The sequence below is a fragment of the Thunnus albacares genome, chromosome 10, assembly GCF_914725855.1.
Source record: "Thunnus albacares chromosome 10, fThuAlb1.1, whole genome shotgun sequence".
Lineage (NCBI taxonomy): Eukaryota > Metazoa > Chordata > Actinopteri > Scombriformes > Scombridae > Thunnus > Thunnus albacares.
Genome location: NC_058115.1, coordinates 16,936,425 through 16,951,446, shown reverse-complemented (window position 1 = coordinate 16,951,446; position 15,022 = coordinate 16,936,425). Strand labels below are relative to the sequence as shown.

At 42.1% G+C, this 15,022-nt stretch overlaps 4 protein-coding genes and 1 pseudogene across 20 annotated transcripts in view; all 5 read right to left on the bottom strand.

The window, feature by feature from the left end:
• The window catches only part of LOC122990858 (protocadherin gamma-C5-like), a 293,120-nt gene that overhangs the window by 33,819 nt on the left and 244,279 nt on the right, over positions 1-15,022 (bottom strand). The window contains exon 1 of one of the 16 annotated variants that reach the window (XM_044364401.1): positions 5,206-8,191. The exons of the other annotated variants lie outside the window; for them this stretch is intronic. Within the exon in view, the coding sequence (XP_044220336.1) occupies positions 5,206-7,680 (2,475 nt within the window). The 5' untranslated portion in view covers positions 7,681-8,191. Of the gene's footprint in view, positions 1-5,205; positions 8,192-15,022 lie in introns of those variants that run through there. 16 annotated transcript variants of the gene reach the window in all.
• LOC122990889 (protocadherin gamma-A11-like) overlaps positions 1-15,022 on the bottom strand; it is a 56,721-nt gene that overhangs the window by 29,358 nt on the left and 12,341 nt on the right. The window lies entirely within an intron of this gene.
• LOC122990935 lies at positions 691-3,399 on the bottom strand (annotated as a pseudogene).
• On the bottom strand, positions 8,636-11,316 carry LOC122990862 (protocadherin gamma-C5-like). The gene has a single exon (XM_044364429.1). The coding sequence runs from the start codon at positions 11,146-11,148 to the stop codon at positions 8,656-8,658; it is 2,493 nt and encodes an 830-aa protein (XP_044220364.1). The 5' UTR covers positions 11,149-11,316; the 3' UTR covers positions 8,636-8,655.
• On the bottom strand, positions 11,955-14,764 carry LOC122990860 (protocadherin gamma-C5-like). Its single transcript, XM_044364427.1, has one exon. The coding sequence runs from the start codon at positions 14,508-14,510 to the stop codon at positions 12,003-12,005; it is 2,508 nt and encodes an 835-aa protein (XP_044220362.1). The 5' UTR covers positions 14,511-14,764; the 3' UTR covers positions 11,955-12,002.

Genomic DNA, 15,022 nt, shown 5'->3' with positions numbered 1-15,022 from the left:
GGGGTAGATCTCTTTGTACAGTTCTGTATGCGATTGGTGCGCAGCAGCCATCAGTGGCATCCAATAGGAAGAGGGCTGTGTGGTGCTTTTAAAGACACAGCTGCGCTTATGAGACTTTGCCATTGCACTGTTGTGTGATATGTGTAAGATTCATCTTATGCTTTTGAAATTTTGCTGCTGAAACATTATGCCAATCATACAATCAAAGAAAATGTTCATTCCCAGAAAATAATATTCACCAAATTAACAGAACTAAGCCAAGTCCAAAACTCAAACTTCTCTAACAAGACAGTGTGAACAGTTATAGTCGTTCTTAAAATCTGAAATCACCTGTATTGGCTTTTTTAAAAAAAAAAAAGAAAAGAAAAAAGAAAAAAAAGAAAAAAAGAAAAAAAGAAAACCGTTGCCAACATCACAATACTAGAGCACATGGCTTGTAATTATTGAGTAATTTAGATAGAATCCTTTTGATAAGTTTTTGAAGCAACGAAATGGGGAGGTGTTGATCAGTACATCAAATTATTGGCTGTGTAGTTAATAACAACATTAACTACGTGTAACTGAAGTGTAACAATATCACAGTGCTCACGGTAAATTTTTCAGCATTATGCAGTCGATAAAACAAACCTGAGCAAGCCAGTTTTCAGTATTTACGACGAAAACATCATTACCAGACAAGACAACTAAATATCATAAATTATTTACATATGGAAATTTGAAATTATAGATGATGTGGACATCACATTTGATAAACTGTTATCTGCTCACCTGCTGGCTCTCAAAGGTCCAGGTGCTGTCGGGTAAAGACGCATCAAGAACACTGATCACCTCCTTAAAGTCAGTGGTGCTGCTGGGCTTAATCAAAGTGAAATCACTGTACTCTGACATTGGAGACATACAGGACCTGAAGGACTGACTCTGAGACAACATGTCTCCTCCCAGGACCTCCACGTACTTTATAGGCCCATCAGTGTTGAGCTGAATCTGCAGGTTTCTGTTGGGGTTCTTGTAATCATCACAGTCGGTCCGTCTCATGCAGCAACTACCGCTGCTTCTGCTGTTCCTGATGCATTTAACCGCTAAGATGAGAAAAGTCACCAGAGACAGCACGGACACCGAGGCCAGAGAGAGAATCAAATAAAGGGTGATTCTCCCGGTTTTCTTGCTGGGCTCGATCGTTTTCTGTCGGAGGTCTAAGATGGGCTCATGGAGGCCGTCCTCCAGCAGGATGGACACAGTGACTGTGGCGGACTGGACCGGTTCTCCGTCGTCCTTGACCTCTATAAGCAGCCTCTGAGAGGAGTCGTCCTGCTCGGACACAGCACGTTTAGTCCTCACCTCCCCTGTGTACAGATTGACCGTGAACAGAGAGGCGTCGGTGGCCTCCGCCACTTTGTAGGAGATCCAGGCGTTATGGCCCGAGTCAGCGTCCACAGCCGTTACCTTAGTAACCAGGTGACCCGCTTTAGCGGAGCGGGGCATCCTCTGATGAGAGAGGGAGCCCAGAGCAGCGGAGGAGGGGTAAATAACAGCGGGGGCATTGTCGTTCTGGTCCAGGATAAAAACATGGACAGTAGCGTTGCTGCTGAGAGACGGAGAGCCCTGGTCCTTTGCCTGAACCTGAATCTGAAACACCTTCAGTTTCTCATAGTCAAACGAGTGCATGCTGTAGATGCTGCCGTTATCTGAGTTAATGTAAACATAAGATGAGACGGAAACGTCCTGCACTTTAGAGTCCAGTATAGAGTAAGAAATTTTGGCGTTTTCACCAAAATCCAGATCAGATGCTGATACTGAGTACAGTATGGAGCCTGCTACACCATTCTCCTTTAAATACACATTATAGGAGGGCTGAGTGAATACAGGAGGGTTATCATTGACATCAGTGATGCTGACAGGAATAGTTTTCTTACTGGACAGCGGAGGAGAGCCTGAATCAGTGGCTGTTATTTCAATGTTATACTCCGGGACACTCTCACGGTCTAAAGCACCGCTGGTTACCAGTGCGTAATTATTCGAAAATGAGGGTTTAAGATCAAAGGGGGAACCTTTGGGAAGCTCTAACTTCACTTTACTGTTATCACCGGAATCAAGGTCACGGACACTTAGCAAAGCCACTACTGTCCCTTTGTGAGAGTCTTCTGGCACAGAACTGGGTTTTGAAGTTAGCACAATTTCTGGGGCGTTATCATTTACGTCTAAGACATCCACCTGCACACTGCAATGACCCTCCATTTTAGGAAAACCCTTGTCTTTTGCACTAATGTCTATTCGATATGATGTTTGAGTTTCGTGGTCCAGTTGTTTTTTTAAAAATATATCCCCCGTTACAGGATCTACATGAAATAATGACAGCACTGATGGTGGTGTGTGAATGCCAAGCAAATACTCAATTTCACCATTTGGACCCTCATCTATATCGGTTGCTTTTGTTGTAATTACAAAGGAGCCGTTTGGACTGTTTTCTTTAACAGAAATTTTATAAAAAGTATTTTCGAATAATGGCACATTGTCGTTAATATCAAGCACAGTGATAGTTATTTTTGAAGTTCCAGACTTGACAGGATTGCCTCCGTCCATAGCAGTAAGAACTAAATTGTGAATAGCTTTTTTCTCGCGATCTAATGATTTATCTAACACCAGTTCTGGTATTTTTCTTCCATTTTCAATTTCTTTAACTTTTAAAGTAAAGCAATCATCTTTACTCAGAGTGTACGTCTTTAATCCGTTACTCCCAACATCAGGGTCCTCTGCACTCTCTAAGGGAAAACTCACACCTACAATGGTGGATTCAGCTATTTCTATTATATGATCGCTTTTGAGAAAACTAGGATCATTGTCATTTACGTCTCTTATTTCCACTTCTATCCGGTGTAACTGTAACGGGTTTTCTATTACAACCTGCAGAGGTAGAACACAGCTAGCGCTTTGTCCACATAAAGCCTCTCTGTCTATTCTGTCGTTCACCAACAGCTCGCCCTTCCCCGCATCCACACTGAAATACTGCTTACCAGCCTCAGAGGCGACACGCAGCTTACGGTCAAAAATGTCTGATAGTCCCAAATTCAGATCTTTGGCTATATTTCCAACCACAGAGCCTTGTTCCAGCTCCTCTGGGATCCTGTAACGAGTCTGTCCGTCTGTTGTACTCCACAAGAGAAATAAATGGTGCCACCAAAGCGCCTGCCATCTCCAGTCTCGGTATCCCATTCTCTTTGTCATCCCGATCAGTTACAATACGTTATTTCCCATCGAAATACTGTTCAGATTAAAGAGGTCAATGTGGTAATCCATCAACTATGAATTTGCTGTAGTCCAAAAGAGACCTATATGTATGCATCATGAGATGCAATTTAAAATGATAGTATATAATCTGAGTGTAAAAAAGCATCCTCCTCTCATCTCCTGCTCGAAGCACTGTACTGGCCACAGTGGTGAGGATGGATGGGGGAGGGAGTAGATCTCTTTGTACAACTCCTAATGCTATTGGTGCACATAAGATACCCCTCATCCAATGAGATTGAAACAGCAGTGGGCTCCAGACCCAGCACTGTAAATCAAGAGGTGTGAAATGCCACAATGGGGCACAATGAGTTATTTTGTAGTTAACGAAAATAAAATTTAACACGTTATTTAAAAAAAAAAAAAAAAAAAAAAAAAAAATATATATATATATATATATATAGATTGTTATGATTTTAACAATACCTGTAAGTCCATCCATACTGTATTTTCTATATTTACATTCACATCAATTTTGCATCATGTGAAAAATGAAATCTCAATATCGTTGAATCACAATATTATGTTGTTCATGTGTAGAAATTACATGTTTATGACACTAAACATGTCAGCAAAGGCCATATTGCTATATGTTGCTTGCAAAAAAATAAATGAATATAAACCTCAATGTGATTATGCTTCAATACCAAATCAAACACCTCGAAGGAAGAAAGGGAATAGAAACACAAAAAAATGAAGGGAATCTTGTGTGAGAATATAGGAAACGATTTTCCTCTCTGCTCACTACAGGCTCTCAAAGTTCCAAAAAATATAAATTATAAAATCTAAGATACACCAGATAGTGAGAGTGTAAAACTGTATTGACAGATTTCTAGAACACATATTTTCTCGGTTTCTGAATACTGTCTCGCCTACTACTTATACTTTTCCAAAATTATAACCGATAGATAGATAGATAGATAGATAGATAGATAGATAGATAGATAGATAGATAGATAGATAGATAGATAGATAGATAGATAGATAGATAGATAGATAGATAGATAGATAGATGCTGCAATCCACCAACAGTCGCTGTCCACCTTCGTGGTGCTGAACTTTTCAGAAATGGTTATGCAAGTGTGTGAGTGTGAGACTATATGGATAGATTTCTTGAACACATATTTTCACTGTTTCAGAACACTGTCTTGCCTGCATCTCATATTTTACCAAAATTGTAACCACACATTATGTAGATAGACAGATAAAAACTGTGGAATTTCAGGAACTAAAGAATAAATATAAATAAAAGAGATTTTTTTAGTATTTGCAATTGAAAATCTGGATAACAGAAAATTTTGACCTTGGAAATAGGGTTTCAACTGAGATAGGGGATATTCGAAATCAAAGGGATAAAAAGAGACGATTAATAGGTGCTGTATACAATATTCTTATCAAAGCTGATGGCGATGAAGAATTTCTACAAATCATATATAACAAATGGAATAAAGATCTTGGTATGGCAGATGAAAAAGATGAGGGAATATTTACAACTCATAAAAAATTACCACTATTGAAAATTTTCTCTGCAGACTGAGTGGAGCCGCAAATTCACCCAACATCCATACATTATAAAGGAACCCAGTGTTTCGTCTGTATTTTGTTCTGTTTTGTCATGTGTGAGTGTGTGTGTGTGTGTGTGTGTGTGTGTGTGTGTGTGTGTGTGTGTGTGTGTGTGTGTGTGTGTGAGATAAATATGTATATGTTTGTGTGGGTAGAGATGCATATTACCTGTGATGACAACTATATGTGACTGTATGGTACTTGTGGATGAGCAACTCAAACAATGTCAAATCATGAAATTTGATTTCTTGAAGAAATGATGATCATGTAACATGTTGACATATTTCATTTATTGCATTCAGACCCTAACTCTCTCTCAAAAAGGATAACATAGTAGGTCTATTACTGATTTCTGCTCACCTGCTGGCTCTCAAAGGTCCAGGTGCTGTCGGGTAAAGAAGCATCCAGGACACTGATCACCTCCTTAAAGTCAGTGGTGCTGCTGGGCTTAATCAAAGTGAAATCACTGTACTCTGACATTGGAGACATACAGGACCTGAAGGACTGACTCTGAGACAACATGTCTCCTCCCAGGACCTCCACGTACTTTATAGGCCCATCAGTGTTGAGCTGAATCTGTAAGTTTCTGTTGGGGTTCTTGTAATCATCACAGTCGGTCCGTTTCATGCAGCAACTACCGCTGCTTCTGCTGTTCCTGATGCATTTAACCGCTAAGATGAGAAAAGTCACCAGAGACAGCACGGACACCGAGGCCAGAGAGAGAATCAAATAAAGGGTGATTCTCCCGGTTTTCTTGCTGGGCTCGATCGTTTTCTGTCGGAGGTCCAAGATGGGCTCATGGAGGCCGTCCTCCAGCAGGATGGACACAGTGACTGTGGCGGACTGGACCGGTTCCCCGTCGTCCTTGACCTCTATAAGCAGCCTCTGAGAGGAGTCGTCCTGCTCGGACACAGCGCGTTTAGTCCTCACCTCCCCTGTGTACAGATTGACTGTGAACAGAGAGGCGTCTGTGGCCTCCGCCACTTTGTAGGAGATCCAGGCGTTATGGCCCGAGTCAGCGTCCACGGCCGTTACCTTAGTAACCAGGTGACCCGCTTTAGCGGAGCGGGGCATCCTCTGATGAGAGAGGGAGCCCAGGGCAGCGGAGGAGGGGTAAATAACAGCGGGGGCATTGTCGTTCTGGTCCAGGATAAAAACATGGACAGTAGCGTTGCTGCTGAGAGACGGAGAGCCCTGATCCTTTGCCTGAACCTGAATCTGAAACACCTTCAGTTTCTCATAATCAAACGAGTGCATGCTGTAGATGCTGCCGTTATCTGAGTTAATGTAAACATAAGATGAGACAGAAACGTCCTGCACTTTAGAGTCCAGTATGGAGTAAGAAATTTTAGCGTTTTCACCAAAATCCAGGTCAGATGCTGATACTGAGTACAGTATAGAGCCTGCTACCCCATTCTCCTTTAAATACACATTATAGGAAGGCTGAGTGAATACAGGAGGGTTATCATTGACATCAGTGATGCTGACAGGCACAATTTTCGTACTAGACAGCGGAGGAGAGCCTGAATCAATGGCTGTTATCTCAATATTATACTCTGAGACACTCTCACGGTCTAAAGCACCACTGGTAACCAGTTCGTAATTTTTTGAGAACGATGGTTTCAAAGAGAAAGGAGATTTTTTCGGGAGATGTAACATCACTTTACCGTTAGCACCGGAGTCAAGATCTCGCGCACTGATCAAAGCAACGACTGTGCCACTTGGTGCGTCCTCGCGCACAGGACTGGGTTTGGAAGTGAGCACAATTTCTGGAGCATTATCATTTATGTCTTCTACGTCAAGTTGTACACGACAGTGACCCTCCATTTCAGGGACGCCATTGTCTTTAGCAGTTATATCGATATGGTATGATTTAGAGCTTTCATAATCCAATTCTCCCTTTAATACTATTTCTCCTGTTATATCATTGATTTCAAATGTCGATAACACAACATCTGGAGTGCGGGACCCGAAAGAATATTTAACTTCACCATTAAGACCATCGTCAGCATCTGTAGCTATAAGTTTGATTACAAACGTTCCTTTGGTGCTATTCTCTTTTAAAGAGACTTTATACTCGTTTTCATTGAATATTGGAAAATTGTCGTTAATATCAAGTACAGTAATGCTAATCTTACAGGTTCCCGATGTGACAGGGGTACCTCCATCTAATGCTGTCAATAGCAGCTGATGCAGGGCATTCTTTTCTCGGTCCAACGGCTTTTCTAACACTAATTCTGGGACAGCTTGACCATTTTTGGTGTCTTTAAATTTTAAAGAAAAGTAATCGTTTTTGCTAAGAGAGTAAGTTTTCAACGAATTGCTTCCAACATCAGGGTCCTCCGCGCCCTCCAAAGGAAAGCGTTTGCCAATCGCAACGGATTCTGGTATTTTAAGGTTAATCTCTTGTGTAAGAAAACGAGGGGTATTGTCATTTATGTCTCTTATTTCCACTTCAATTCGATGAGACTGTAAAGGATTTTCAACTACTACTTGCAGAGGTAGAACACAGCTGGCGCTTTGTCCACATAAAGCCTCTCTGTCTATTCTGTCATTCACCACCAGCTCGCCCTTCCCCGCATCCACACTGAAATACTGCTTACCAGCCTCAGAGGCGACACGCAGCTTACGGTCAAAAATGTCTGATAGCCCCAAACCCAGATCTTTTGCGATATTTCCTACCACAGAGCCCTGTTTTAGTTCCTCTGGGATGCTGTAGCGAGTCTGTCCATCTACTGTATTCCACAAGAGAAAGAAATGATACCACCAAAGAACCTGCCATCTCCAGCCTCGGTATCCCATTCTCTTTGTCATCCTTGGTCCGTTATAACACATTAATTCCAATCGCGATCTCGTTTACAACAATGCTGAAATCCATTATAGTAGGAAATACTCCCAAAGTGAAACTGCACCAGTGTTTGAGCATGGCTGTATGCTAGAATTCATACATTAAATTCTTAGAAAATTCGAGCTCATTGCTCTCTCTCTCTCTCTCTCTCTTATCGAATTCATTGCACTCTGTTACAGCTATGAGGCTGCATGGGGGCAGGGACTAGATTGCTTTGTACAGTTCTGAATCCTATTGGTGCACCGCATCCAATTTCACTGTCCAATGAGAAGGGAATTGATCGACACTCTTAAAGTCGCAGCATCTACTCCCTTTATGAGCTTTCATTTGGGGTGATTATGTCAAATATAATTCAACGTTAAATGATACGAGGAAAGGGCTTGTCATGCTTAAAGATAAATAAATAAAACCACAATATAATCAACAACGTAAAGAAATTGGGAGGGTAAATTAAATTTAACGTCACAGAAAAAAATGCAGGCAGAAAATATAATAGTAAGCAGTAAACGAGCAGTAATCTGTTGTCAATAGAGTCAATAAATCAACACTATGCCAATGTTACATGATTGTGGCTGCATTTCACAGTCGCTGTCCACTCGAATTGTGCTGCAATGTTCGAACGTGTACGTGTGATATACAGTATACTGGATTTATTTCCTACATTAAAATAAAGAATTTCAAAACATATTGCGACAAAGCGTAATGAGAAAATGATATACTGAAAATAACAGACAGGAAAAAAGTCAGACTATCCAAAACATAGCCTACTGTAGCCAGTCAGACGGATTAATAGATAGATAGATAGATAGATAGATAGATAGATAGATAGATAGATAGATAGATAGATAGATAGATAGATAGATAGATAGATTTTTTTCAAGTCGATTGTTTTCATAATAGACCATTACTATTACTGTTTAAAGACATAACCTCGTTAATCTCTTCTTAAAACCTCAGAAGAATTATTGTTTTCTGCTCACCTGCTGGCTCTCAAAGGTCCAGGTGCTGTCGGGTAAAGAAGCATCCAGGACACTGATCACCTCCTTAAAGTCAGTGGTGCTGCTGGGCTTAATCAAAGTGAAATCACTGTACTCTGACATTGGAGACATACAGGACCTGAAGGACTGACTCTGAGACATCATGTCTCCTCCCAGGACCTCCACGTACTTTATAGGCCCATCAGTGTTGAGCTGAATCTGCAGGTTTCTGTTGGGGTTCTTGTAATCATCACAGTCGGTCCGTCTCATGCAGCAACTACCGCTGCTTCTGCTGTTCCTGATGCATTTAACCGCTAAGATGAGAAAAGTCACCAGAGACAGCACGGACACCGAGGCCAGAGAGAGAATCAAATAAAGGGTGATTCTCCCGGTTTTCTTGCTGGGCTCGATCGTTTTCTGTCGGAGGTCCAAGATGGGCTCATGGAGGCCGTCCTCCAGCAGGATGGACACCGTGACTGTGGCGGACTGGACCGGTTCCCCGTCGTCCTTGACCTCTATAAGCAGCCTCTGAGAGGAGTCGTCCTGCTCGGACACAGCGCGTTTAGTCCTCACCTCCCCTGTGTACAGATTGACCGTGAACAGAGAGGCGTCTGTGGCCTCCGCCACTTTGTAAGAGATCCAGGCGTTATGGCCCGAGTCAGCGTCCACGGCCGTTACCTTAGTAACCAGGTGACCCGCTTTAGCGGAGCGGGGCATCCTCTGATGAGAGAGGGAGCCCAGGGCAGCGGAGGAGGGGTAAATAACAGCGGGGGCATTGTCGTTCTGGTCCAGGATAAAAACATGGACAGTAGCGTTGCTGCTGAGAGACGGAGAGCCCTGGTCCTTTGCCTGAACCTGAATCTGAAACACCTTCAGTTTCTCATAATCAAACGAGTGCATGCTGTAGATGCTGCCGTTATCTGAGTTAATGTAAACATAAGACGAGACAGAAACGTCCTGCACTTTAGAGTCCAGTATAGAGTAAGAAATTTTAGCGTTTTCACCAAAATCCAGATCAGATGCTGATACTGAGTACAGTATAGAGCCTGCTACCCCATTCTCTTTTAAATACACATTATAGGAAGGCTGAGTGAATACAGGAGGGTTATCATTGACATCAGTGATGCTGACAGGTATAATTTTCTTACTGGACAGGGGAGGAGAGCCTGAATCAGTGGCTGTTATCTCAATATTATATTCCGAGACATTTTCTCGATCCAAAACACCACTGGTAACCAGCGCGTAATTATGAGAAAATGAGGGTTTTAGGGCAAATGGGGATTTCTTGGGAAGATGTAATGTCACTCTACCGTTATCACCGGAGTCAAGGTCTCGGGCACTGAGCAAAGCTACTACAGTGCCATTAGTCGAGTCTTCGCGCACTGGCTTTGGATGAGAGGTCAGTATTATTTCTGGGGCATTGTCGTTAACATCTAAAACTTCAACATGTACAGTACAATGTCCCTCCATTCTCGGACTACCTTTATCCTTCGCACTTATGTCTATTTCATAATTTGCAGTTGATTCGAAATCTAGTTTTGCCTTTAAAAATATTGTTCCTGATATATTATCAATACTAAATACAGACAGAATAGTATCTGGTGTATGAGCTCCAAATAAATATTCTATTTCTCCGTTTTGACCATCGTCCATGTCTGTCGCTTTTGTTTGCACTATCAATGCACCTTCTGCTGCATTTTCAGCAACAGAGACTTTATACAATGTTTTCTCAAAAGCTGGAACGTTATCGTTGATGTCAAGGACTCTAATAGATATTTGAGAGGTCCCGGATCTCACTGGGTTGCCTCCATCTAGAGCTGTCAATAAAAGCTTATGAACAGACTTTTTCTCTCTATCTAAAAGTTTTGCTAAAATCAATTCGGGAACTTTTCTTCCACCTGCAACTTCTTTAACTCTAATATTAAAACATTCGTCTTTACTGAGAGTGTATGACCTCAGTGAATTACTGCCAACATCTGGGTCAATGGCGCTTTCTAATGGAAAACGAACCCCTAAACCCGTAGATTCCGCAATCTCCAATGTGATATCATTTGATGGGAATCTGGGCGCATTATCATTAATGTCTAGTATTTCTACCTCAACACGAAAAAGTTGTAATGGGTCTTCAATTACAACCTGCAAAGGCAACACACAGCTGGCGCTTTGACCGCATAATGTCTCTCTGTCTATTCTGTCATTCACCACCAGCTCGCCCTTCCCCGCATCCACACTGAAATACTGCTCACCAGCCTCAGAGGCGACACGCAGCTTACGGTCAAAAATCTCAGATAGCCCCAAACCCAGATCTTTTGCAAGATTTCCTACCACAGAGCCCTGTTTTAGTTCCTCTGGGATGCTGTAACGAGTCTGTCCGTTTATTGTACTCCACAAAAGAAAGAAATGATGCCACCAAAGCGCCTGCCATCTCCAGTCTCGGTATCCCATTCTCTTTGTCATCCTTGTTCCGCTATAACACATGTATTCCAATCGACATAATGTATAGAACAACGCTGAAATCCGTCATCGCAGTTATTATTCCACAAGAAAATTGTCCATAATCCCTGAGCATGGCTCTAAGCTGAAATTAATTTTTCTTATATATGAAAATACGAGCTCATTGCTTTCTCTCTCCTCTAGCTCTTTGCATTGTAAGTGTTACAGCTATGAGGCTGAATGGGGGCAGGGACTAGATTGCTTTGTACAGTTCAGAATCCTATTGGTGCACAGCATCCACTGCTACCGTCCAATGAGAAGGAAACTGATCGACACCTTTAAAGTCGCAGCATCTTTTCTCTTTGTGCCCCTTTCACTTTAACCAAAGGCAATTATTATGAGTTATGGGACGTCAAAGAATGTAAAGGAAGCATGGCACTATAAAATATGTTTTAACCAAAAAGAAAGAAAGGAATAAGCATTAAGCTGTATAACATCACAATCTCCACAGGAAAAGGTCTTTTTTTATTCAACCACTTGAAATAAGATTGATGAATTCGTCACATTTTCCAGAAAAGATGAACACTGGAGATAAAACTCACGCCTTCTCACATATACTTTTATCATAAGCCTATAAGCACCCCTGCATTCCACCAACAGTCGCTGTCCACCTTCGTGGTGCTGAACTTTTCAGAAATGGTTATGGAAGTGGGTGAGTGGGAGACTTTATTAACAGATTTCTATAACACAAATATTTTCACTGTTTATGAATATTGTCTTGCCTACTACTTATACTTTTCCAAAATTATAACCATACGATAGATAGATAGATAGATAGATAGATAGATAGATAGATAGATAGATAGATAGATAGATAGATAGATAGATAGTCTTTCAGATTATATGAACCTAAAGTCTGCATTTTGTTTTTTGCTCACCTGCTGGCTCTCAAAGGTCCAGGTGCTGTCGGGTAAAGAAGCATCCAGGACACTGATCACCTCCTTAAAGTCAGTGGTGCTGCTGGGCTTAATCAAAGTGAAATCACTGTACTCTGACATTGGAGACATACAGGACCTGAAGGACTGACTCTGAGACATCATGTCTCCTCCCAGGACCTCCACGTACTTTATAGGCCCATCAGTGTTGAGCTGAATCTGCAGGTTTCTGTTGGGGTTCTTGTAATCATCACAGTCGGTCCGTCTCATGCAGCAATTACCGCTGCTTCTGCTGTTCCTGATGCATTTAACCGCTAAGATGAGAAAAGTCACCAGAGACAGCACGGACACCGAGGCCAGAGAGAGAATCAAATAAAGGGTGATTCTCCCGGTTTTCTTGCTGGGCTCGATCGTTTTCTGTCGGAGGTCTAAGATGGGCTCATGGAGGCCGTCCTCCAGCAGGATGGACACCGTGACCGTGGCGGACTGGACCGGTTCCCCGTCGTCCTTGACCTCTATAAGCAGCCTCTGAGAGGAGTCGTCCTGCTCGGACACAGCACGTTTAGTCCTCACCTCCCCTGTGTACAGACTAACCGTGAACAGAGAGGCGTCTGTGGCCTCCGCCACTTTGTAGGAGATCCAGGCGTTATGGCCCGAGTCAGCGTCCACGGCCGTCACCTTAGTAACCAGGTGACCCGCTTTAGCGGAGCGGGGCATCCTCTGATGAGAGAGGGAGCCCAGGGCAGCAGAGGAGGGGTAAATAACAGCGGGGGCATTGTCGTTCTGGTCCAGGATAAAAACATGAACAGTAGCGTTGCTGCTGAGAGACGGAGAGCCCTGGTCCTTTGCCTGAACCTGAATCTGAAACACCTTCAGTTTCTCATAGTCAAACGAGTGCATGCTGTAGATGCTGCCGTTATCTGAGTTAATGTAAACATAAGATGAGACGGAAACGTCCTGCACTTTAGAGTCCAAGACTGAGTAGGAGATCTTTGCGTTGTCACCCGAATCAGGATCAGTCGCTGATACTGAGCACAAAATTTTCCCAGGAGCATGATTCTCTTTAACATAAACAGCATAAGAAGACTGTGAGAAAACTGGTGGGTTGTCATTTACATCTAATAATTCAACAAGTATTGTTTTTTCACTCGACAATGGGGGTTTTCCAGCATCAGTAGCACTTATTTTAACACTATACCGGCCATTTTTTTCACGGTCAAGTGGCCCATTCGTCACTAATGAGTAATGGTTAGAGACCGATGGATTTAACTTGAAGGGCGATTTTGAAGACACGCTCAAAGTTACTTTGCCATTGTCACCCGAATCTGGGTCTCTTGCACTTATCAGTGCAATAACTGTTCCAATGGCAGAATCTTCTGGAACAGGTGTTGTTAAAGACGTTATAATTATTTCAGGAATATTGTCGTTAATATCAACTATTTTAATTTCGACGCTACAATGCCCATCCATTTCAGGATTACCTTTGTCTTTAGCAGTTATGTCAAATCTATGTAAGGACTTTGTTTCATGGTCTAAAATCCCTTTGACGACAATAGCTCCAGAAGAAGGTTCAATGTTAAATAAAGATAAAATCAGATCCGTAGTTTGCTCTGCAAAGTAGTATTCGATTTCTCCATTTAGTCCTTCATCTGCGTCTGTAGCTTTAACCTGCAATATTTCTGTTCCAGGTTTTGCCTTTTCGCTGACACTAGCCTCATATACCTGTCTCTCGAACTGCGGAGCATTATCATTGATATCAAGCACTACCACTGTAATTTCAGATGTCCCTGAGCGCACCGGATCTCCACCATCCACAGCGGTGAGGATAAGATTATGTACAGGCAGCTTTTCTCGATCAAGTGGTTTTTCAAGGACCAGTTCAGGGATTTTCCTTCCATCCTTGTGGTTTTTAACAGTTAATTTGAAATGGTCGTTTTTGCTTATAAGGTAAGATCGTACAGAATTAGGGCCAGCATCGGGATCCTGTGCACTTTCTAATGGAAATCGCGCGCCTGGATTGACCAGCTCTGCAATTTTCACCACTTTCTCTTTAGTGAGAAAACTAGGAGAATTATCGTTTGTATCCAGTATTTCAATTTCGACTCTATGCAGCTGCAGGGGGTTATCTATGACTAGTTCCAAAGGCAACACACATGACGGTCTTTGTCCACACAGTTCTTCCCTATCTATCCTATCAATCACCACCAGTTCTCCCTTCCCCAAGTCCATACTAAAATACTGCTTACCAGCTTCCGATGTTATCCGCAATTTACGCCGGTACAGTTCAGATACAGCCAAACCCAAATCTTTGGCTATATTTCCTACCACAGAGCCCTGTTTCATTTCCTCCGGGATGCTGTAGTGAGTCTGCCCGTCTATTGTACTCCACAATAGCAAGAAATGATGCCACCACAAAAACACCTGCCATACAGGCAATTTATTCGACATTATTCCTCGTTCCATAAATCCCATATCTTTTCACTCCAATCCCAAATTCTGAAGTGATTAAAGATAGACGGTCTATAATCCAATGTAGATAGGTCCTTATATATGACCGTGACAGTCATGCTTTGTGTCTGCATATATGTATCCCTCCCCTCCTGAGCAGAACACTGTGATGGTTACGACGATGAAGCTATACAGCGAGGGGGAATAGATCTCTTTGTACAGCTCTGGATGCCATTGGTGGACAGACTAAACCTATTTCCACCAATCATGGCATCAGTAGACGTCTACAGAACAGTGACGTAAAAGTATCATCCATAGAAAATGGATCCTGGTTATTATGACTCTAACATGAAATATAATTAGCTACTACTCATTTAACAGTCTCCCTATCACCTACGTTTTTTTAAAAAAACAAAACAAAACTGTATTTAAAGACTATACATGTATATATATATTAGGACTATATAACATATTAATTATTGACTATAAGTGTAGATAATAGATGAACAAATACAGTGAATTATAAAAAAGTAAAC

Excerpts from the sequence above, each read along its gene's own strand:
- LOC122990862 (XM_044364429.1), bottom strand. The coding sequence starts at position 11,148 with ATGTGTTATAGCGGAACAAGGATGACAAAGAGAATGGGATACCGAGAC.
- LOC122990860 (XM_044364427.1), bottom strand. The coding sequence starts at position 14,510 with ATGGGATTTATGGAACGAGGAATAATGTCGAATAAATTGCCTGTATGG.